The sequence below is a fragment of the Phodopus roborovskii genome, unplaced genomic scaffold (assembly GCF_943737965.1).
Source record: "Phodopus roborovskii unplaced genomic scaffold, PHOROB, whole genome shotgun sequence".
Taxonomy (NCBI): Eukaryota; Metazoa; Chordata; class Mammalia; order Rodentia; family Cricetidae; genus Phodopus; species Phodopus roborovskii.
In genome coordinates, this window is record NW_026125052.1 from 13,473,620 (window position 1) to 13,498,434 (window position 24,815).

Consider the following 24,815-nt stretch of genomic DNA (forward strand, 5'->3'; position numbering starts at 1 on the left):
TTCTGGGGAATCTAAGGCTCTCCAGCTCTTTTGGATGTAAATAAACAGTTCTGCTTGTTTTCAAATGTGTCTACACATTCAAATGTCCCTCCAAAAGTGACACCGCAGAGTCAGCCAGGCTGGCTCAGCCCAGGCCTCCTGATTTTGTTTCCCCATCTGCAGTGGGTAGCAGCAATATGTCCCTGCCTCCCTCACCGTTTCTCCGTTTCAGGAACCCAGAATGGTTACCCAGCTTCCAAGCGGAGGAAGTGTGATGGAGTTTGGGTGTGGGCAGAGGCTGTCCCCTGCATAAGCTTACATCATGACTTCCCGGTTAGGTTTTTGTCAACTTTACACAAGCTAGAGTTATCTGGGAAGAGGAGCCACAACCGAGCAAAGGCCTCCGTCAGATTGGTCTATGGGATGTTTTCTTGATTAATGATTGATTTGGGAGGGCCCAGCTCACTGTGCATGGTACCACCCCTGGACTGGTAGTTCTGGGTGGTATAATAAAGTAGTCTGGCTGGGTGGGGGTGGTGCACGCCTTTAATCCTAGCACTCGGGAGGCAGAAGCAGGTGGATCTCCGTGAGTTTGAGGTCAGCTTGGTCTACATAGAGAGTTTCAGGACATACGGACTGTTACACAGAGAAACCCTGTCTTGAAAAACAAACAGCAACAACATATATATATATATATATATATATATATATATATATATATAGAGAGAGAGAGAGAGAGAGAGAGAGAGAGAGTAGGAGCAAGCCATGGAGAGCAAGCCAATAAGCAGCACTCTCTAGTCTCTGCATCTGCTCCTACCTCCAGGTTCCTGCCAAGACTTCCCTTTATAATGGACTCTGAGCCCTTCCAAATTGCTTCTGGTCATGGTGCGTTTTTTGGTTTTTTGTTTTGTTTTGTTTCGTTTGTTTGTTTTGAGACAGGATTTCTCTGTGTAGCTTTGGAGCCTATCCTGGAACTTGCTCTGTAGACCAGGCTGTCCTAGAACTCACAGAGATCTGCCTGCCTCTGCCTCCCTGAGTGCTGGGATTAAAGGTGTGTGTCACCACCGCCTGGCTTGGTCATGGTGTTTTTATCACAGTAATAGACACCTACATACAACACCATCTCAGACCCAATGGTCATTGGTGTTTTGCTGGCTGATCACTGGCAAAGGCACGGGGCTGGGGGACCCAGCTCACAGACTTGGCTGTCTTCGGAAGTCTGCAAAACACTTTATCTCCCCTTTGGTTTCTGAAGCAGAGCAGACACCTTAGTATTTCCAGTTCTGCTTGTCACTGGTGTCCTTTCATGGGTCAATTGTGGAGTGGCTGGAATTTTCTGGACCAGGTGTGTCCAGGTGTCTGCAGACAACCTTTCCTCCTCCCACGGACCCACCTGGAGCTCAGACTTCTTTCTGGTGCTTCTATACGAGCACTAAAGTCGGGACAGACTGGGGGCTGTGACATATTTATTTGCTGATGGTACTTATTTGGAGGGGGGTGAGCTCTAGATTGTCTTTGTTCTTCGGATGCAGTCCTGCCCATCACAGGGACAGAAGTCCCTTAAAACCAGGCTAAGTAGGGGAGCAGCAGCTCCCTGCCCACAAAGCTATTTGTAGAGCCAAAAAGATGGAGGCCAATCTCCAGGTCAAGGTCCCTCCCTCCCATGCCAAGTTTCTCTGCCCTATATTCATGGTAGCTGTGCTTCAACACCATCCAAAGGGAGCCCCCTGCTGCCGAGGCAGAGGTGTCTCAAGGAAACCTCTAACCACCTGTTTGTTTTGTAACGGTTACAAAAGCCCCCACCCAGGTCAACCAAGGAGAAATATGAGCCAGCAAGTTGTTCCTCTCTTTGAAGGCAACGACTGGCATGGACAACAGAACAGGCCAGCAAGTAAAGCGGCCACCAGACACATGGTAGAGTAAGCGGCCCACTCCTTACTGGCAGTCATGCAAGACCGGCTTGCAAGGTGGAGACTGAGAGGCAGGGCCGGGCAGCCTGGTTCAGCGTTCCCGTGTCAGCCCAGGATCTCTGCAGAAATGGCGCAAAGGACCAAGGCCAGGAAACACAAGTTCCCCAAGGCTCTTTTTCTCTCCTCTCCTTTGGTTTGTCTCAAGGGATGGAGGGGACCCCTTCTTCAGGAGCCACAGAGTTTGGAGCCAAGTGCACTGACTCCATAGCTGGGAAGACCAGCCCTTGAGTCTATTGACCCTAGAATGTAGTAGCCCCAGCTGGAGCTTCAGTGACCAGGCTGTCTCCAGTGGGGAGGGGCTCTTCAATAGCTACAGTGCAGACCATCGAGAGATCCCAAAAAGGAGCCTCCTTCCGTCGGAACAGGGAACTCTGAGGTTAGTGTTCCTTTAAGAAACCCTCATGATTGTGTTACCATACCCCTTTTATCTGGGGTGTGAGGGCCAAACTATGCCTTTGGCCACATAAGCTGTTGTCTTCTTGGCCCATGCACGGCCAGCTCGGAGGAGGGCAGGAAAAATCACTTCTCGTTGCTGTGGCTTACTTTCATGCTGCCCCCCAGGTCATTGGCCTGGTGCTCTCAGCACTGATCGGCCTCCATGAAGCCCTCCTTCTCGTGGCCTGAGGGCTCGACCTCTGTGTAGGTGGAGTGGCTAGGGTGGTTGCGGAACTTCATGGCTGGCCAGTGGTGAGGTCTCCGCTGCGGGGACACAGAGGCAAAGTCAGTGAATGCCACCTCCTCATTGAATTGCACCCCTGAGGGCTGGTGCAAGGCTCTCTCTTACACGGGTCCTGAAGGAATGGGGGCCCACTGTGGAGACACAGCTGCTGGTTGGGGCCACTCCCTCAGTAAGATCCCTCAAGTAAACCCTCAGCCACTAGAAACCCAATATAGTCCTGGCTGACTCAGGACTCTCTATGTAGACCACGCTGGCCTTCAACTTGCAGCAATCCTCCTGCTTCTGCCTCCCACATATTGGGCTTACGGGTGTACGCCACCCGCCTGGCAGTTTTAGAAGCTGGTTTGGAAGGAACATTTTATCCATCACTGTGTGGTTTGCAAAACTGATTTAGAACCTTCAACAGCAGCCTGTAGACGTGAGACTGCAGGAAGTGATGAAGCAGGTCACAGATGCCTGGATGACCTAGGAGACTGGAAATGCCAAGATAGCCCTCTACACGGCACAGGTCCTGTAGCAGAGTCCATGGGAACCTCACTGAAAAGGAGATTCCTTATCCCACCTTGACCCCACTCAACGAAGTCCTTGTGGCCTGGGAACCAACAGTCCTTGGTGACACCCAGGTCGGCTAAGAATTCAGAACATGGGGTTGCAGAGATGGCTCAAAGGTTAAGAGCACTGGCTGCTCTTCCAGATGTCCTGAGTTCAATTCCCAGCAACCACATGGCGGCTCACAACTATCTGTAATGATATCTGGTGCCCTATTCTGGCCTGCAGGCAAACATGCAGACAGAACACTGTATACATAATAAATAATCTTAAAAAAAAAAATCAGAACAACAGAAAAGACCTTGCTAAATTAAAAAAAAAAAAAAAAAGCTCAAGGAACAACCCAGACCTCTGGGGAATAAGGTCAGTGGGCTTGTGACCCAGGTAAAGATGTCTGTATCAGTCATGCCCTCTGGAATCTTCTTAAATAGCCCTCCTTAAAGGCTTTAGGAAAGTTCGCTCTGATGTGCTATCTAAGCACTGTCGAGTTCACTGAGGGTATCATCTGCTTGTGACCTACTAGAGGGCATCTTCACACCCTCTGGAAATGTCTTCAGCAGTGGGATAGGAGCCAGAAGTCACTGAGCTCTGTGGCTTGCTGAGCCTTACTTCCCATGACATACTACTCTTCCCATGAGTTCTGGAACATTGAAACTGCAGCGCCAGATAAAACTCCCTCAGAGCACAGCCCTCGTTAACATTTTGGCTTGTCTGCTGTCACCTAAAAAACTCCACAGAAGCAGTGAAATATGGTGACTCCTTCATGACTCTGAAAATCTCAAAATTGGGAACAAGAAATCACAAGTCATGAGAGGACAGGCCCCTGCCACTAACAGGGCACTCTGTGGCATTTCTGACCGCCCTCCTCTGGGCTTTCCTAACCTCACAAGTCGGGAAAGCAGACAGGCCATGTTCCAGGGAGGTAAAGCCTAGATGCTGGGTCCTGGGGATGATGGACTTCAAGAGCACCAGCCACCCAAGATGTGGAGGAAATTTTCTTAGGGAGGTGAGGGATGGATGGGAGGGGATGGGGCGAGGCGGGTTCTAAATGACCAGGGAAATACTGGTGGGGAAACTGGCCTGAAGAAGATGCAGGCGAACCCCACACTAACCTCGATGAAGAAGAGTGCAGCATTGGAGTTAGGGTGGCCACTGATGTAAATCCCAGCCAGGATGATGGCTGCTACCAGGAGCACAGCCAGCACGATGCCCACGATGGTGCCCAGGTGGACAGGAGGACCCTTGGTCTTTGGGGACAAGTTGTCTTGAAGTCCTATGGAGGCACGGGGAGGACAGAGAAAGATTTCAGGGAGCAAGGAAAAGCTGAGCCTCCAAGCCTTGTGTTCTGACGAAGATGAACACCCACATTTACAAACCCACAGAGGGGTGTGGCTAGACTTGGTGGGATGGCTTTACAACATGAGTGTTCTGGCACCTTTAAGGTGCTTTCTAGAATCATTTAGAAGTTGATCTTAAGGCTTTATAAGGAAGCTATCTCAGGCATCTGGGTCACATCAGCACTTCTGGGAATTCACAAAAGGCCCTCGATAGTTAAGACTTTGGGGTCTTGGAGCTAACGAGATGCCTCAGTGGGTGAAGGTGCTTGCTGCCAAGCCTTATAACTTGAGTTTGATCCCTGGGCATCACATGGTGGAAAGGACAGAACTGACTCCTGTGAATTGTTCCCTGACCTCCCACAGAGAGAGGAGCAGATGTTCACAAACACTGCTACATGCACAAAATAAATGTAACTTTTAAAAATTGAAATCTTAGCTCTGAGTGTGGTCTCGAAGGCCTGCAATCTTAGCACTTGGGAGAAGGCAGGAGGGTCAAGAATTCAAGGTCACATCCTCACCTACACAGTGAGTTTGAACCTAGCCTGGGTTACATGAGACCTTGCCTCAAAAGATCTGAGGGTGCCAGATGTGGTGGTGTATGCCTTTAATCCCAGTACTCAGGAGGCAGAGGCAAGTGGATCTGATCTACAGAGTGAGTGCCAGGCTGGCGAGAGCTACACAGAGTCTCAAAAAAAAAAATCAAAACAAAGCAAAACAAACAAACAAACAAACAAAAACCCTCAAATCTATACTCTGCCACTTATGTGACTTTGGGAAAATCAGCCTTTGTGAGCCTGTTAGCACCTTTGTAGAACAAGGAAAATAGGTATCTAGCTGGGGTTACTGTGCTATGGACAAATGGCAGAGCTCATGCCAAGCCCTGAGAACCTCGGCCAGCATCTTGGAAGTCCGGAACTAGTATTAATTGTTCTGATAGCAAACGATCATAGGTATCCTTGTTTCTGTCTCTTGCCAGATTGAGACTTGCAGGGATGGTAAGGTTACTATCTAGCTCTTAAAAACAATGGGGTCCACTGTGAAGTGGGGGGGTCTCATTTCCCCTGCATTCATTGGGATGAACTAGATCCTCCCGAGGCACCACCAAACCACTGTGAGAGAACATCTCAGGCATTTGAAATACATCCCAAGGATAAGAGGGTTCATTCAAGCCCGCCCTTTCTTTATGACTGTGGTAATGGAAACACAGAGACGTTACGCCTTTTCCCTAAGAACACGCTGTGTCAGCTCTAAGACGCTGGGTTCCCTAACATTACCCAGGTGGTTATTTGCTGCCTCCCCTACCTAATGTGCCGGATGAGCTAAAGAGACAGATGTGTTAGCAATGGAGATGCCCAGGCCTTCTCACATGGCTCTTGGGTGGGAAGGGAGACAGTGCAGTGACAGGATGTCAATAGGATGTTGACTGCATCAGGGTTCTTGTTCTCCCCATTTGTCTCTGTGGGGCACTGTGTACACAGAAGCCCAGGACAGAAACCATCCAGGCCATTGAAAGTACACACCCTGGGCTAGCCTCTGCTGATTGGGCGGCTGGCCATCAGCACCTAGCTTGCTGTGATACTGTGATGTGGGCTGTGGTTCTTCCCCCACCACACAAACTCACGGAGGGGAGCTATGCCAGATTGCACTGTAAAAAGGGAACCTCTCCTGCTCGACTCCCAAGGACTACTCCCAGCCTGGAGCTGGAAAGGCACTTCCTCATCCATCCATCCATCCTCGCAGTAGCTACAGCAACTTCAGGAAGGCTTCCCACGGCCAGAGAATGTTTTCCCTGAGGCTGGTAGTAGCTCACCTTCTGGTACCCCTCCTTCTGGTACCCCTGTACCAGGCAGTGGACAACACCTGCCTACTCTTCCCATGGGAGGGAAACTGGATGATGGGAAACCGCCCTCCCCATGCAGCTGAGGCCCACAGGGAAGCAGGTGGCACTGGCTCAGCCACTTCCTCAAATTCTTTTCAGGGCAGTAGACACGGGAGGCTCCTGGCTGAGACTGGAGGTGTCTAGAGTAGACATGCTTCATCGCCTCAGCCCTCTGCCCTCCTGCTCAGCCAGAGGCTTGGGACACCGGTTGCTTTGCTCTTTTCCCTCTACTGTTATGGCTCCTCATGGTGGACCCACAGCCATTTGTCTGGTGAAGGACAGGCAGCTCCGTACTCACCATCTCCTCCTGCGTAGGGATTCAATTTGGTGTCATCTTCAAAGAGGACAGAAGGAGCAAAATTAGTGGAATCGTTCAGACTTTGGTCATCCCTGGTCTGGATGGAACTTGAAGGCGGTATCCTTTCCAACCTTCCCATTTAGACAGGGGAGGTGTCCTGCCCAAAACTATATAGCAGTGTGATGGGGAAGATTGGGACAAGCCAGCTTTTCCTGTCTTACGTCATTCATTATATGAGTGTTTACTATGGGCTGGTGGTAGGATTAGGGAGACCATAGATAATGAATGGACATGGTCCCCACCTACATCAGGTAGGGCAATTAAACACACACAATACCAGGCTGTAGTTCAGTCGTTGAGCATGTGCCAAGCAGGAGACATAAGGGAAGCTCTGGGTTTAGCTTTAACACACACACACACACACACACACACAAATAAACAAGCAACCTCCCAAAAAACTATATATAGACCTCACAAGATGAAGCTGTCTCTGCAGGCCTCACTCAGATCATGGGAATCAACAAGTTTCCCAGAGGGAGGAAGTGAGTCCTAAGCTGGGAAGTGAGGAAGACATGCCAGCCCAGGGTCAAAGAATTGGCCAGCTGTGTATACTAGTGGGTGGAGAGATGGAAGGCAGGTGCTGGAGTGCTGTACGGAACTCTTTGCTGGCCTTCTAAGGAGCAGCCGGGTGCTGGTTTGTTTGCAGACTCCAGGGCAGTAGTTGTATCGCCCTCTCTTTCCCTCAAACAGTACACCAGTGGCTTCCTCTGTTTCGCCGTCCACCTTCTTCCTGGGGTTTTGCCACATGAGCCGAAGGAAGCCAGGAGTTCAGGGTCTGAAAGCCCCATACCACCACAGGCTGTTGTTGTAATCACTTCAATTTGAAACAGTCTTAACTGCACCACAATTTACAGCATTCTGATCATCTTCCCTGCTGCACCCCAACATCCGGGCTGCTTGAGATTCTTCCTGGGCCCCGTGTTTGTTCACAGGGCTTTGAGACCCTAATAATCTCTTAAGTGTCACAGCTCCACACTGCGGTGGAGGCTGCTGGAAAGAAAATGGCTGAAGACACTGCTCAAGGTCCTCCAGATGTCCTAGCCTTCCACACATCTGAGCTACGGAGCAAGCAAGTGAGCATATTGTCACTTCTGCCTCTAAGGCCTCTCTCCCTAAACCTCCCCCTGAATTCCTCCTCCAGTATCTCCCTGCAGAGCTGACCTGGGGTCCCATCCTCTGCTGAAAACTGGTATTTGTGGAATTTTTGGATTAATTTTGGTCTTTATAAACACCACATTGAAGTATTTATCTCAAATATTACTTTTGGGGTTTTTTGGAGCCTCCTTTAAATTCGCATGCAAGTCACATGCTCCTACCCCCAGCCATCATCTCAGCATCTTGTTGAGACCTTTCAATTATAGGCCAGCCCACACATATCCTGGCAGACAAATGGACATGTGTGCCTGTTCCAGCCGTTCTACAGAGCCACAGAAGTTGGCCACACTGTCCAAAGTGGCCTCCTGCTCGCCGGGACTGGGTCCCAGAGGCCATCTTTCCAGGGCTCTGTGAAGTATAAGGTGGTTCTCTAATAAATGGAAAGGGGATGCAGCAGCTATTAAACTGATAAGCACAGATACTGCTGCCTGCCTCTGCCTCCTAAGCGCTGGGATTAAAGGTGTGTACCAAAGTCCATTTCTTATGGATGTAACTTGATAATGTTGCCATGTCCTCTGGGACAGAAAGGATCCAAAGCCATAAACGTCCTCATTTTATTAAATGTTTCCATCAGGAACTATTACTCAGCACTCAGGCAGGCAGGAGATGCCACCAGCATGCCTCACTCACCACCTTTGTGCTGGGACAGCCCATGAGAGCATCAGCCCCGAGCAGGGCTGTGAATGCGATCAGGATTTGTACTTGGTGCCCAGATCTTGTGTCTTGGGGTCCAATCAGCTCAACTTCCAGTCCCGGGTCTGCTGCTGTACCACACAGCTGCCCTCTGAGTGGGTGGGCTTGCCCAAGGCCATGGCAGGAGTAGACATGACCCTATACATAGGGTAAGCTGAGAGCAGCTCATTAGGAGGGAGGCTTTATTAGCTCACTAGGTTCATTGTAAACATCACCCAGAGGACTAGAGAGCAGCAGCAGACCTCAGACTTGACTGGCGGAGAATGAGTCATTGACGAACAGACCTGACATCTTTGTGGGGACTGGCTATGGGGGAAGGGCATACAGTCATCATTACTGACACCCCATTCCTATGATCCTGGATGTTGATATTGGAAGGTAAGTGGAGGTCATGCCTGCCCTTAGATACTAAGTCCCTGAGAACAGTTCCCTTTGTACTCTATCTTCACTGAGTCCCAATGAATTCCGAGGCTGCAGTGCGCCCTCTGCTTTAATGTCACAGTCTGGCTGCCTTGTTATTCTTGGCTACAAGAGTAAGACAGCTTTCAGAATTGTGTCCACCCTTTGCTATTTTCTCACTTTCATTTCTCATAGCACAGAGGAGGGTGGGGGAGCCTAGGATTCTTGGAGTACAGTGAGACCTGTCTCCATGTCTTCCTGTCTGTGTGACCCTGGGCAAGTCATTTACCTCTCTGAGTCATAGTGTCTTCTCTACAAAACGGGGGTGCAATGGTATAATATCCAGGACTGTGGGGAAAGGCAATGATATAATATCCAGGACTGTGGGGAAAGGGTGTTAATGGGTGACTGTTATCCTCCCGGCACATGGCCCCCATGACGTCAGATCTGAGGTTGGCTGTCTCTCTAGTCTTCTAGGTGATCTTTACAAGGACAGGAGGCTCTCATGTAGCCCTGAGTGACCCATTTGGTCTCTTATAAGCCAAGCTTCTTACTCTCAAGCAAGACTGCATTGTATTTTTGGATACTAGCTTTTTCTTCTCCCTTCCCTTCCCTCCTCCAGGGACGCTATTAATATCTCACAAGTTCTTCAGCCCTCCTAAGGGAAAAGGCTCAGGTCAAGGACTGAACCCTAAAAGGGTCCAAGGGACAGGAAACTTGAAGCTCTTAGGACTGGAGGCTATGGGGGCTGCCAGAGACACTCACACCATGTTCTAGGGATCCTAATCTCTAGCAATGTCATTCAAGATCCCCTGGCTTCGAGGCAGCAAAGGAGTCCTGCGGATGGTCAGGACCTAGTAGGCAGTGAATGGGCACCAACCCAAGGAGGAAGGCTGAGTCAGAAGTAAAAGTGAGAAGGGCATTGTGGCAAATGCCTTTAATCCCAGCACCTGAGTTGGGTGTTATGGCACATGCCTTTAATCCCAGAACTGGGGAGGCAGAGGTAGGCCGATCTCTGTGAGTTCGAGGCCAGTCTGGTCTACATAGTGAGTTCCAGGGCAGCCATGGATATATATAGAAAGACTCTGTCTTACCCCCCCCCCAAAAAAAAAAATCCCAGCACTTGAGAAGGCAGGAGGATCAGGAGTTCAGTGTCATCTTTGGCTACACAGTGAGTTCCAGGCCAGCCTGAGCTACATGAGATCTTTGTCTCAAAAAAGCTAAAACACAGTGGCTCACATCTATGCTTCCAGAACTTGGAAAGTTGAGACAGGAGGATTGCTTATAAGTTCAAGACCAGGTTGGGAGAGTGAGACCCTGTGTGGTGATTTGAATGAGAACACCCCGCCCCCCACAGGCTCATGTGTTTGAATACTTGTCCCTACTTTGGGAAGAACTAGGAGGTGTGGCCTTGTTGGAGGAGCTGTGGCACTGAGGGCAGGCAGCCTTTGAGGATTCAAAAGACATGTGCTGTCCCCAGTGTGCTCCCTGCCTCCTGCCTGTGGGCAGATGTGCACGCTCAGCTGTTCCTGCTACCACGCCTTTGCTCTGCTGTCATGGACTCCAACCCTCTGGAACCGTAAGCCCAATTAAACGCTTTCTTTTATAAGTTGCCTTGGTCATGGTGTTTGATCACAATAGAAAAGTAACTAATACATCCTGTCTCAGTAAAATAAGTAAAAACAAGAGGGCTGGGCATGTAGTATAGTGCTTGCTTAGCATCATACAACACCCTAGGCTCAATCTCAGTACAGGAAGAAGGGGGGCAGGGAAGGTAGGTTCTAGAAAAAAAAAAATCAAACAATTGTCTCTCACCACTGACTGGGTGGGCAGAGTTACTGTTCTATACTCCAAGTAGCCTCACAGGATCTGCCAGGTTAATATTAAGATGGGGTGCTCTAACATTGGCTACCCCCTCTCTGAGGGGACCTACATCTCATGTCTGTGGTCAGAGCTTCTCCTGTATTGGCTTCTGCTTCTCACTAGCAAGATAGCTAAGCTTCCTGAATCAGTGCATGTGGTTAATGAAAGACCAGGGTAATCTCTGTCCTGTGAGACAGTTCCTATCCTGTGAGACGGTCCCTGTCAGGAAGGGGCAGGCTCTTCCTGTGGTTCCTCTCTGCCCCGGGACTCATGTCTTACCTTCTGTAGTGAGACTGTCGATGAAGAAGGAGGAAGAGGTGGTGCGGTCCCCATCAAAGGGGCCGAAGGAGCTGTCAGGGGAGGCTGAGTAGTGGCCCTCATCCTGGAAGTCCTCACACATCCTGCCCCCCGCCTGCAAGAGACCCCGATGCTGCTTCCAGACACAGCCAGCCCCGAATGCACCCAAACCTTATACTTATACTCAGCTACTTGGGAGGTAGAGTAGGGGGTGATTGATTAAGTCCAGGAGTTCAAGACCAGCCTAGTCATCAGAGTGAGACCCTGCTTCAGAAAATAACTAAGATGGAATCTTCCACTTTATCTTGAAAGTGTCTTATCTTACAGGGTAATTTATCTGTCAGCTGCTTCAAATCATTTCCTAAGGAGGGGGTTGAGATGTCAATCTTAAATAAATAGATAAAATGTTAACAGTCACTGGCTGGGTGCTCTCTCAGCACCCGGAGGCAGAGGTAAGGGATCTCTGTGAGTTTGGGGCATCCTGGTATAAATGATGAGTTTCAGTACAGCCAGGACTACATAGACCTTATCTCAAAACCCAAACAAAATAAATTAATAATAATACCTTAACAGTCACTAACAGCCAGTGTCATATGGCTGCCCCCCACCCTACCGATCTATTTAAAATGTGTGACCACCATATGGAAGTCAGGTTGTCAGTTCTTATCTCCCACCCATCATGTGAGTTCCGGGAATCGAACTCAGGTTCTGAGGCTTGGCAGCAGGCTCCTTTACTCACTGAGCCATTTTGCTGCCCCAATTATTTTTTTTCTTAAGACAAGAGGAAGATGAGAGCATGGCTGGGAAGTCTGAGGGGCTTGTGTTTAAACACTGAGCCCGGCATCTTCCTCTTTAAACTTCTCCGTGCCTCAGTTTCCTCTCTGGCCAGCGAGGGCCCTGGTCCCCAGGGTTTTGGATCATGTTAAATAAGAGCAAACACATAGCAGTAAAGTGCCTGGCTTGCAAGAAGACATAAAGACCAGGAGCTGTGTGAGTTCAAGGCCAGTCTAGACCACAAAGGACTGGGGAAGGGATTGTTCTTGCCCATGTGAGATGTTTCTAGAGTCTAGAGCAGCCATTCTCAGCCCATGGGTCACAACCTTTTTTAAAAACCTCTATCTCCAAAAATACTTACATTACCAACCATAATGCTAGCAAAATTACAGTTCAGAAGTAGCAACGAAATAATTTTATGGCTGGGGGGTCACTACAACATGAGGGACTGCATTAAAGGGTCACAGCATTAGAAAGATTGAGAACCACTGTTCTAGTGTGTTCTGGAGAAGGCACCTGGGTGGGATTCTAAGCAGAGGTGCCTGGGACAACCCCCCTTGCTCCCAGAATGACTGCCTCCCTCAAGATCAGGAGGGACAGAGCTTCATTAACATCATACAGCATACAGGGGCCCTGAGGAGTCAGCTGTGGCTAGGGAAGACCCAACACGCCTCTCCCCTGAGGTAACAGGGTTCCCAGGCTTCCTGCTCAAGGCCACATCACCAGCAGGGCTAGACTCAAGAACTCAAGAAGGCCTGAAATACTCTCCAAAGTGGCTCAGAGCAGGACAGAAAACCTATCTGGGATGAAGGAGAGGATGAGGCTGTCACAGGCCAAGGCCACCTTGAGAAGTGTTATCTGGGGCATTCCCCTGGCAGCAACCCTTCTCCAAGCAGGGACTAAAGCAGATCACTCACAGGACTCACCTCCTGGGCACAGCCATAGGCCAACCACTCCTGGCGGTAGCGGTCAAAGCCACTGGAACATCTATAGGGGACCAAATATGGGAGATGTGAGGGGCTCAGCAGAGAACCAATCACTCCCTCTCATTTACCCCTCTACTCAGTAACAGCCCTGTGAGGGGAGGAAGGGGGGGGGGCTCAGCTCTAGGCTACAGAAAAGGTCACTGCACAGGTGCCCTGGGCAGGAGATGATTATGGGATTTGCAGTCAGACCCTCACGTCTTCTTCCTTCAGACCCAGTTCCCCAGGTCAAGGCTTTCTCTGCCCAGCAGTGTGTGTGTGTGTACAGGACCCTGGAAGCTCTCAGGGTCCCTTCAACTCTGTACTGGGAATCTGGGATGTCTATGCCTACACTTTCCTTCGGAGAAAACCTTGCTCAGTCAGGGCTGTCCATCACTATTGAGAAGGTGTCCCATTGGCAGCAGAGGCTGGGCACAGGGTGGCATCAGATCATGTAATGTAGCCAACTCCTTCTGTGTAATCACAAGGGGACAGCAATAAGAATGGTGTCAGAGACCTACATGGGTCTCTGGACAGGACATAAGACACCAAGGGCTTCCCTAGGGAGAGGGTGGGGTACAAGCAGGAACTGGAGAATGCCCTTTGCAGCACCCTGCTTAAATTTCTGTTCTTCCTTCTTGGTGCCAGAGGAAGTCACTAAGCTCTAGGTGACCCAAGCATGTTGCAATGGAAGAAAAATATCCCAAGCCGCTAGCGCAGAGAAAGAATTCTCAGCAAGTTAACTCAGCCCCAGCGGTGGCCTCGTGCCCACACCCAAGTGTGGTGAAGTTTCCCGAGGGGATCTGAGGCCTCTGTTGGCTGAGCTGGGCCAGCCACTGATCTCTCGCTTCTCAGGGGGGGAGAGCAAAGAGCAGTTTGAAGGTTGCAACTCAGGCTTCATTGATAATATTGATAGCTTCTGTTAAGACTAAGTTGGGCCCAGTGGTGCTGGTGGCACACACCTTTTATCCCAGCTCTCCGCAGAAAGAGGTAAGTGGATCTCTGAGTTCGAGAGCAGTCTGGTCTACAGAATGAGTTCTAGGACAGCCAGGACTATACAGAGAAACCTTGTCTCAGAAAACAAAAACAAACAAACAACAACAAAAAAAAATACAAAGGACTGAAAGTCCATGCTGGTTGTGGTGGTGTATGCCAAAGAAATATTTCAAGGCCAACCTGGTCTACATAGCAAGTTTCAGGCAAGAGGACCCAGGTTCTATCCCCAGTAACCACGTGGAGGTCCACACAACTGTCTGTGACTCTGGAGCCGAGCCAGGGAATCCAATGCCTTTTTCTGGCCTCCAAGGGCTCTCCAGGCATGAACATGGATCGCATACATTCAGGGAAAACCCCATATACATATACATAAACAAAACAAATAAAACAAAAATCAAGAAGCACCCCAATCCTGAGTCTTCAGTTTGGGTTAAGTCTACAGCCAGCCAACATTGACTCAGAAGAATGTGAGAATGGGCCATTTACTGAGTGTCTCTTGACTGTCTGGTGCAGTCACAATGACATGGTCAGGTGAGAATTAGGACTGTCATTTCCTGGGCAATTCCAGGGCTGCGGCCACCCATAGACTCCACTGTGAGCCAAGGGGACATGATGGGGCCAGTGCAGAATGAAAGGCTGGAGAAAGTGTTCTTCGCAGTGCATGGAGGGTGCTGAGTGGCTACAGAGGACAGAGTGAGTGGGCAAGAGAAGAAGAGGCCCGCTGGTGTTCCCAGTGCTCTGGCCCTGCCCTCTGGCTCAGGGAACTGGGATCAACTCTCATTTGGAGCTAAGGATCCAGAGCTGGCTGGTGGAAGTGTGGGATGGAGTGCCTGGCTGGGGTGGGTGGTCTCAGCTCGCTTGTACCCTCTGCTGGGGCATCCCTGTTTTGTCGCAGAGGTAGAGCCCACCAGCAGAGTCCCCACATTTCCCAACCTGGCCAGCATCTTCACATCCAGGGACTCCAGCTTTCATTCCGCTGTCTTGTCTCTAAGTTTGGGTGTGGCTCCTAACTGGGGGTGGTGGTGAAGGGAGGGTTTGCTTTGTTTGACCCATTTTCCTACGGCTCAGCACGGGTTGGATCCTGAGTCATGCCTGGCAGCCGCCTCCAGATCCCAGGGATCATGTGAGGTCATCTCATGTACCACCCCAAGGCTTAGAAAATGCTGCTGGGCTTTGAAATGCATGAGATGAAGCACCCTAAAATTCAGGCTCCTGGGATCTTGGTCCCTGGGGACCACATCTTTTTAGATTGCTAGTTTCACCCTCACTACACAACTGGGGGTGACCTTGAACTCCTGATCTTCCTGACTCCACCTCTCAAGTGCGGGGATTATAGGCATGTGCCACCATGCCCAGAGTTTTTAAAGTTGTGTTTTATTTTTGTTTTACATATATGATGTTTTGCCTGTGTGTATGTCTGTGTACCACGTATGCAGTACCTACAGAGATCGGAAGAGGGGATCAGATCCCTGGGATTGGAATTGCAGACAGTTGTAAACTACTGAGTACTACGATTTGACCCCCAGATCCCTCTCCAGCCCTAGGATAGCTTTTTGGTTTGGTTTTGAGACAGAGTCTTAATAGGTAGCCTTGACTGTCCTGGAACTCACTATGTAGACCAAGATAGCTTTAAATATCATAGACATGCATCTATCTCTGCTTTTTTTTTTGGACAGGGTTTCAGGGTTTCTCTGTAAAATAGCCCTAGCTGTCCTGGAACTCACTCTATAGACCAGTTGGCTTTGAACTAACAGAGATCTGCCTTCTCAGTGCTGGGATTAAAGGTGTGCACCACCATAACCAGCCTGGCTGCCCTTTTTACCAGCCTTCAGGATAGTTCTCACAGTCCACAGGCAGGAAGGCTAAACTCCCAGAAGACAAGGGTCTATGTCACTAACTTCCTCTGGGGCTCTGTGCCTTGCCTGCCAAGGGCCCTGGATGCATTTGGTAAAATTATATCTAGCATTATAGGAGCTCCAGTAATGGGCCATTTCATAGGGTAGGGGAATTGAGTTCCCCAATAAGAGAAGGCTACAGCTGGAGGGAAGAACACCTCAGAGGCTGAGGCCCCTGGGCATCCCATCTCTGGTGCTCTCTGAAGGGTGGCTTCGTGTCCCGTGTGCCAGGCTGGCGGTCTGTAGGATGAAGAACCTCTATTTCTTCTCTGAGATGTTGGAGAGGAGCAAAGGAAATGCTGACCACTGCACAACAGCTGCACAGGGGCTTAGAGACTGTAATTTTGCAATTTTCAAGATGGCCTTAACGGCTCTTGGAATTTATAGTGCTTCCCACTCTCAGGAGAGTCAGCATCCCCAAAGGAGTCCTTTCCCCCATCTCCTGTCATTTATTTATCTTGGCTAGAAAAACTGAGGTTGAATTACAAGTCTAATTGGTGAGGAGATGATTCCAAAACAAGGACTGGAAGATGCTATGAGTTTAAGAACTTCATCCCCAAAACTGAATATCATCCAGAATGCCCTGAGCTTCCAGTACCTGTAGTATCCATGCCTGGTTCTCAGGAAACCTGTTGCAGCCCAAGAGGACATTGGGGAAGTTTTGAGGGGCCATGGAACTCACCCAGCAGTAACACATCTTTGTGTCATGGCCTTTCACTGGCCTACAAATGAGGTGCCATATTAAGATGCAGGCCTGTACCTGGGGTGATGGTACACACTTTTAATACCAGCACTGGGGAGGCAGAGTCAGGTGGATCTCTGTGAGTTTGAGGCCAGCCTGCTCTACAGAGTGAATTCCAGGACAGCCAGGGCTACAAAGAGAAACCCTGTCTCAAAAAACCAACCAAACAAACAAACAAACAAAAACAAAGGCACACCTTGGATCTCCCTGGAAATCATGACAGAGGGGCCAGCGATTCTGTGACCACAGCTATGGCCTACTGTCTTGGAAGCCCTGGCCCAGAATGAGCCAGCTTTCCTGGGAGATCTACAGCCTCTGGAGTCTCCAGACGATCTTCCCAAAGCCTGGCCACCCCAGGCCTTACTCTGCCACACACCCACCTTGATCGGGTACAAGCCTTGAGAGAAACTTACGTGTGACATTCTTGTCCTAAGGGTCAGAGTGGCACTGGACACAGAGGTCCTAACACTCACCAACAGTGGGCAGTGAGGCCTGAGGCCGTCAGTGGGCCCTGGCTACCCCTGCCCAGCCCCACCCTCACCTCGCGGTCTATTCTCAGAGCTCCGTGTGTAACCTGGACACAAACCTCTGCAGGACATGGCACCAGCTGCAGTTGAAGGTCAGGTTTGAGGACATGCAGGTGTCGCAGCTCCGATGCTGGAGGCAAGCTGCAAGAGAGGAGGCTGTGGCTGTCAACATTGTGTCATTGCTTCTCTGGGCAAAGCTCACAAATTCTGGGTCCTTCCTGAACTGTGGCGCCTCTGACTTTGGGGACAAATTGAGGTCATCGTTGCCTCTCTCACTTTTGTTGTGTTTTGAGACAGTGTCTGTGTAGTTTTGGCTTTCCTGGAACTTTTATGTAGACCAGCCTGCCCTCAAACTCACAGAAATCCCCCTGCCTCTGCCTCCTGAGTGTGCTGGGACTATTGAAGAGCTGTTCCTCCTTCCCTTTCTTCTCTCCAGCCCTCTTGGTTGTTGGTCCCTGGGCTGTGATCTTTGTTATCTACTTGACTAGATTTTGAATCGCTTAGAGGAAACACTCCTTAGAGTATCTGTGAGGACCCTACCCGGAGAGGTGTAACCAGGAACAGAAGGTCCACCCTGAATGCAGGTAGAACGGTTGGTGATGGGGATCCAGGTACCCTGACTACTGACCCCATGTGAGTTGTTCTCATTACCAGTTTGCCACCATGATAGACTGTACCCTCCACTGTGAGAGACAAAGTATACCTTCCTTCTTTTTTTTCCAAGATAGGGTTTCTCTGTGTAGCCCTGGAACTCACTCTGTAGATCAGCTGGCCTTGAACTCACAGAGATCCACCACCTGCCTCTGCCTCCCAAGTGCTGAGATTCAAGGCGTGAGCCACCACCATCAGACTCCTTTCTTCATTTTTAAATAATTTATTTATTTTTATTTTATGTGCATTGGTGTTTTGCCTGCATGTATGTCTGTGTGTGAGGGTGTTTGGTTCCCTGTAACTGGGGTTGCAGACAGTCGGGAAGGAGCTGCCGTGTGGATGCTGGGAATTGAACCTGGGTCCTCTGGAAGAGCAACAAGTGCTTTTAACCCCTGAGCCATCTCTCCAGTCCCCACCTTTCCTTTCTTAAGTTGCTTTTGTCATATCAGCAGAAAAATAACCAATACAGGCCACTCATATGTCCTGGGAGTCTAGAATACTTGGAAACTATGGATAGGGGCTTTCCTTACCCCATTCCACAGTGGGGAGCTGAGGTTTGGTGGGTCTTGGAGTTAAGGATGGCAGGTCTGGGTTTGAACCAGGGTCTGTCTGAGCCTGGAGTCAGAACATTTGGTCTTGAGGTTCCACTGCAGATGCCCCTGCCCTGCTCCCAGCCACCCTCCAGTCTTAGACATGCATTTCCAGGACAGCTCAGTACTGCTGGGGCAGTTGAGTCTGCCGTTGGATATTCTTGCTCCTGATTTCTAGGACTTAAGGTTTGATTCCCCCAGAGACAGACTCTACCTATATAGCCCAAGCCAGCCTTGAACTCAATGTCCTCCTGCCTTATTGTCTCAAAGGGAATTACAGGCCTGCATTACCGCGAACCCGAGATCTACTCTTACAGTGGCCTTTGGGAAACCCCCTATTTCCCCGGCCTTTGGGCTTATTGCCCCAGTAGCAGGTGACTGGATTGGTGGGTGACTGTGACCTGGGTGGGCTGTGTCCTCATCTTCTGATTGCCTCTGGATCTGGGGCCTTTCCCAATCTGGGGCCCAGGACTCATGATAAAACTTTCTTTTTCTTTCTCTGTTATCTATTCCCAGAACTTCCAGGGAAGAGAAAAGTGGTGTGTGTGTGTGTGTGTGTGTGTGTGTGTGTGTGTGTGTGTGTGTAGGAGGGATTGTATAGAATGCAAGAAATGTCACAAGAAGGCCAGTGAATGGCTACGGCTTTCTCAGTTGGACGCAGGGAGACTCTTGAGACAAGAGAAGGAACAACACCCTCTGGAAAAATACTATTCTGAACCAGGTGCAATAATAGCACATGCCTGTAGTACCAGCTCTTGGGAGGCAGAAGCAGCAGCATCCCTGCAAAGGAGAAGCCAGCCTTGGCTACATAGCAAGCTCCATCTCAACCAAGGCTGCCCAGTAAGGCAGCCTCCTGGGTTACCTTCTCTAGGGGAAAGATGGTGAGTGACCAAACACCAGACCTATTCCGTGCTCAGCTCTCTGGGGTTTCAGATACGTATTTCTAGCAATAAATGGCAATGATTAGACACAAGTCATACCCCAGGCCTGGGGTGAACAGGTCCTTGTCAAGGCTGCCATTTCTGTACTCAACCACAGCTTTGCAGGGTGGTGACATTAGACCCAGAGAAGTTAGGTGACTGTGTCCCCAGGGATCAGAGGTTGGGCCTGAGATTAGAACCCAACATTTTTGAGTCTAAAGCATGTTCTAGAAGAGCAGGCTTGCTCTACTCACTTGGTAATGGGGTGAACTCCACAGCCGATGTGTTGGTGATCTTGCTGGAGTCCAGTTCCACACGGTGGTACTCGAAAATGGTCCTTCTCCGAGACTCTGAGAAAGAAATGGAGTTTGTCATATCAGGAGCATGTCATAGTCAGGGGACTCCCGGGCTTGTGTCCGGGACCCCAACAGAGGTTAGTACGCAGCCACAGAAGGAGAAAGTGAACCTGGCGGCCGGGATAGTGATGCTGAAGCTACAGGGAGACTAAGTGTGAGGGGCTGACCTTGGGAGGAGGGCTTTACGTAGAAAGGCTAAACCTGGTTGCCTATCTTTTCCTGGAGTCAGGACCTCTGGCATTCATGCCGGGGGAACCATCACAGCTGTTCCTTATAAACCCCCAGCATCTGTCCCTTAGCTTTGTGTCTAGCACACTCATGCAGACCCAGGACACTTCAGTATTGCCCCAGGACAACCCCCTTTCTGCTTAAGTTAGGAACCCGAAGTAGGCAAAAATACAAGTTTTTCACTCAGCTGAAAATGTTTTAAAGGGAGACTTCCCAAGATGGCAGAAGAGCCTGTAGGGAAGAAAAGCTCAGTAGGAAGAGAGTGTGGATGCCGGGAGGGTGAGGAGGTGCCTGTGTCTAAGTTGTGTTTCATCATGGCTTATCCTAAACCCCAGAACTTTCCCCTCTTAACCTAGGATTGAACCCCAGCTGGTGTGCTATCCCAATCTCACTGCTTTTATTTGGGGTCACAGCAGCTGCCCCGGCCCCCAAACACTGGAAATCACAGAACCTGGGTCCACACGGTAGGAGGACACTGCTCTGGAATTAGTGCAGCAACCCAGGCAGACTGGAGTGACCACAGAGCTGCAGTCCTGGGGCCTGAGCTTGAGATGCCACAGGAACACTTCTATACCACCAGGTGGGACCAGCAGTCACCTAGGGTCTGCCACAACCCTGGAGTGAAGTTGAGGAGTCTGACTGAGACCAGTCAGCCCAGGTGACCTTGGTTGAGGGACTCCGGCTCCACACTGAGCGAGGAGACTGGTTAAACTCTACTGATGGGTTTGTTTTGAGGCACTGGGTTTCTTTTTGGTTGTTTTGGTTGTTGTTTTGTGGTTTTTCTAGGTAGCCTTGGCTGGTGGCCTGAAACTCAAACTCTAGACCAACCAGACTGACCTTGAACTCTGCTGGGACTAAAGGTGTGCGCTCCCACTGTGCCCTGGATTAGTTTGAGGTTTACAGAAGATAGCCTGTGAGCTTCTCTTTCTTTTTAGCTTTGTTTGGCTGTGTTGTTTCTGCTGAGATTCTGAGGCACTTCGAGCCTCTGCAGAGAGCCCTCAAACTCCACTCTAACCACTGTTTATAAACTTGGCCACGGAGAGGACGGCTGTCCCCCTTGTTCCCTTCTCCTTTCCCTCCCCTGCCACCCCCAGCTCTCCCAGGGCATATTTCATGTCAGAGACCCTCTGCCAGATTCTGCAGCCCCCTCCCACTTTGGAAATTGCAGTAACAAGAGTCCCCCACAGAGGCCCCATCCCTTGGCTAACCCTGAACATCCTTCCTGCTTTTGCTCTCCTAGCCTCTGCCACCCCCCTGCTGCCGGGTACTCTGTTGGCCCCCACCAGAAAGCAAGGCGACAGAGGACACGGGCTGCCAGTGCTTGGGTGGCAAGTGGGCCTTGGGGTTCACGCAAATGCTCTCTTAAGGATAGTTCACCACACTTGGCCCACTACTGGAGCTATTGGGAGACCCTGACCTTCCTTCCCTGCCAGGGGAGATGCCCACCCCAGCCCTGAGGTGCCTTCCTTCCTTGGGGACTCCTGCTTTGGAGGCAGATGGTTTATAACGAGATCAAGGCTCCTGCTTCCTCCTTCCTTCCCTCCATCCCAGGCTGATCCTCAGGCAAAGACTGGGTGGGAGGAAGGGTCCAGACCTCAAGGGGATTACTGCCCAGTGTAGGCTCTGTCAAAAGTGGCACTCAGATGCCTCAGGCTGAGCTGCAAGGGAGCCAAGACATACTGTCCCGCCATGCAGGCAACTGAAGTGCAGGCAGGTTGATCCATAGACAAATACATTTTCATAACACATTACCAACCAAGCCAATCCATAGCTTTAAATAGAAAACACCTTCTGCAGTTGAAGGGGAAAATTGCACCAGAGCCCAGCGTCACTGTGAATGTCTTCAGTCAACTCATTTGGTACGTAGGTGTGGGCACCTGCTAAATCCTGAGCACCCAGCATGTGACGGCCACCCAGGGCCAGCTCTATCCAGCTCATGTCAGAGCTCCTGGATCTGGACCATCTCATTTGCTCTGGCATTTCTGGAGTTCACGGACAGATGTCACTGATCACTGCATTTTAAAGGAAGAAGTGACAACATATGTATAATTTGCTCAAAGCCATGTAGCTTTTTTTTTTTTTTTTTACTCCAAAGGCCAGATTTAAAACTTAGGTTTCATCCTGGCACATGCCTGTAATCCCAGCACTCAGGGAGATATGCCAGGAGTACATAGTGAACACTAGGCCAGCAAGGGCTACATAGCAATCCTTTGTCTCAAAAACACATAGACAGGCCCAGGTCCCAGGGCTAGGAAAGCTCTAGAAAGTCCCCAGGGGTGTGTGTGGTGTGTGTGCAGGTGAGTGTGTGCAGGTAAGCATGTGCTGCTGTTGGGAAGGGTACATGCGTTCTGGCCAATTCCTGTGGCATAAATGCTCTAACACCTACTTTCAGTATCTTTACTGGTGTTTCTAAAAGGGACAGAAGGGAACATTTGTGTGACTGTCTTTGAAAGTAAACAATTATACCATCCTCCAAAAACTTGGATGATTATGTGTTTGTTTTCCTATTGTCTGAGAATTTCCACTGCTTATAAAACACCATGACCAAAAGCAACTTGGAGAATAAAGGGTTTATTTCATCTTACAACTTTTGTGTCACATTCCCATCACTGAAGGAATCAGGACAGGACTTCACAGCAGGATCCTGGAGGCAGGAGCTGATGCAGAGGCCTTAGAGAACTGCTTACTGGCTTGCTTTACCTGGCTTGCTCAACCTTCTCTCTTACAGAACCCAGGACCACCTGCCTGGGAGTGGCTCCCTAACCTATATCAGTCACTAATTAAGAAAATATAGTCAGGCATCTCTTTAATCCCAGCACTTAGGAAGCAGAGGCAGGAGGATCTCTGTCTCTGTGAGTTCGAGGCCAGCCTGGTCTACGGAGTGAGTTCTGGGACAGCCAGGGGTACATAGTGAGATGATGTCTCAGAAAAAAAGAGGAAAGGAAGGAAGGGGGGAGGGAGAGAGAGGGGGAGAGAGAGAGGAAGAAAGAACTAGGGCTGCCTACAGGCCAATCTTCTGGAGGCACTTTCTCAGTTAAGAGTCCCTCTTCCCAGATATGTCTAGGTTTGAGTCAAGCTGACAAAACAAACCAGCACACCTCCAGTCTGAGGGAAGAGGCTGTGGAGACAAGCTTCAAATGACGGGCAGTAGAATGAGGTGTCATGTCATATGACTGCAATGTCAGCAGTCAGGAGGCTGAAGTTGGGGGATACTGACTTTGAGGCTAGACTAGGCTACAAAAAAGACCCTGTTCAAATGAAGAAAGAGTCACTTAGTAACAGCCAGATGTCTACAGGGGTACTGTGGCCCTAAGAGGCTGCATCCCATCAGGAACTGGGAATGTGCTGGAGAACTAGCCCAGCAGTTAAGAGGACTTGTTCTCACAAAGGACTCAAGTTTGATTCCCAGCACCCACATGAAGGCTAGAGACCACCTGTAACTCCAGTCCCAGGGAATCTGATGCCCTCTTTTGGTCTTTGAGGACACCGGGCACTCATGTGATACACATGCACACAAAACACTCAAACACATAAAGTAATACAATTTTAAAAATCTAATTTTTAAAAGAACTATGGGAGTGAGCCTGGTGTGGCAGTGCATATCTTTACTCCCAGCACTTAGGAAGCAAAGGGCAGGCGGAGCTCTGTGAGTTCGAGGCCAGCCTGGTCTACAGAGTGAGTTCCAGGATAGCGAGGGCTATGTAGAGAGACCTTGATTCTCAAAAACAAAATAAACAACAACAAAATCAAACGATAGGAATGAGATCTTGTACATGGGGATGGACCTCTCACACCCTACCAACCCACAGTGCATCCACTTATACACACATACACAGGCATACAAATAACCACCTCCATAGAAAAATATGTACGCACATAAATACATGCACACAGAATTTTGTTTTAGTGCAGGGGGTTGGACCTAGGATCCATTCATGCTATGCAAGCATTCTGCCACTGACTACATCCCCAAACCCACTCAGACTAACGTTTGTTTGAGGCAGGGTCTCACATTATATCCGGCTGCCCTTGAACTCAGGATCCTGAGTGATGAGATTATAGGCTTATATCATCATGATCAACTTCCCCCATACACACCTTTTCGATAGAAGATCCACTAGCCATGGGAAAATGAGATGTTATGGGCAGCAGGGTGTAGAAGGGCAACTTTGCTGTCATTCATGTGTCCAGAGGGACACTGAGGCCCAGAAAGTGCCCTGAGGGCCTGGGAATAATATTTAGGCAGAGGATGGAAAATTCTAACGAGGCTTTGACAGTTCTATCCCTGTCCATTCTTCCCAGGAACCATCCTCAAGCCGCCCTTTGAACCAGGAGGCCTCAAGTCTAAAGCCAACCTTCCTCCCCTCTTCTGGCTCCACTCACAGGCCCAGCTGATTGGTTCCCTCCCTCAGGCGGAATCATTGGCGCCATCTCTCCTGTTACACTGCTCAGTCAATATCTAGACTCTTGTCTTACCTGCCTCTGCCCCGACTTCAAGGTCCCTAAGGACAGCATTAGCCGGGCATTTTCTTTGCCAGTCTCCTATCAAAGGCCTTCTACCTAACAGGGTTTAGGAAATGGCTGTGAATAAATGAACAGATTACAGATGGCCCTGAAAAGCCTCACCTGCCTATTATAAAGTCAGCCACAGCCCATAGGAAGCCCTTTCCTGTCCCCTCACCACAGATCAGGATGGGAAGCCTCAGAAGAGGAGTCTTCAGATGGCCACAGTCAGACAGATCCAGGCTGGAGCTCAAAGAAGGCATGGGGCTGAATTTCCCTACCTACAAAGGTGTAGACCAGGACTCAGACATGCAGTCAGAAGGAAGGTGACATGGGACCCAGGCACAGACGGAGACAGGCACTTGTGAAGGAAGCTGAGACCAAGGACAGAGACATATAATCCATAGCCAGGAAGTGCAGAGCTCTGCAAGGCTCCCACAGGAAGATGGGGCAGAGGTAGGGCTGAGCCCTGGCCTCGGATACACCCAGGGGACAGTGGAATGTCTTTGGGAA

General features: G+C 49.9%; 1 protein-coding gene across 1 annotated transcript in view; it reads right to left on the reverse strand.

The window, feature by feature from the left end:
* Positions 1-1,428: 1,428 nt before the first annotated feature.
* The window catches only part of Plxdc1 (plexin domain containing 1), a 52,407-nt gene continuing 29,020 nt past the window's right edge, over positions 1,429-24,815 (reverse strand). The window contains exons 8-14 of the mRNA XM_051175564.1: positions 19,470-19,565; positions 17,114-17,195; positions 12,859-12,919; positions 11,141-11,273; positions 6,692-6,727; positions 4,290-4,450; positions 1,429-2,648 (exon numbers count right to left, since the gene is read on the reverse strand). Of these exons, the coding sequence (XP_051031521.1) occupies positions 2,529-2,648; positions 4,290-4,450; positions 6,692-6,727; positions 11,141-11,273; positions 12,859-12,919; positions 17,114-17,195; positions 19,470-19,565 (689 nt within the window). The 3' untranslated portion in view covers positions 1,429-2,528. The remainder of the gene's footprint in view (positions 2,649-4,289; positions 4,451-6,691; positions 6,728-11,140; positions 11,274-12,858; positions 12,920-17,113; positions 17,196-19,469; positions 19,566-24,815) is intronic.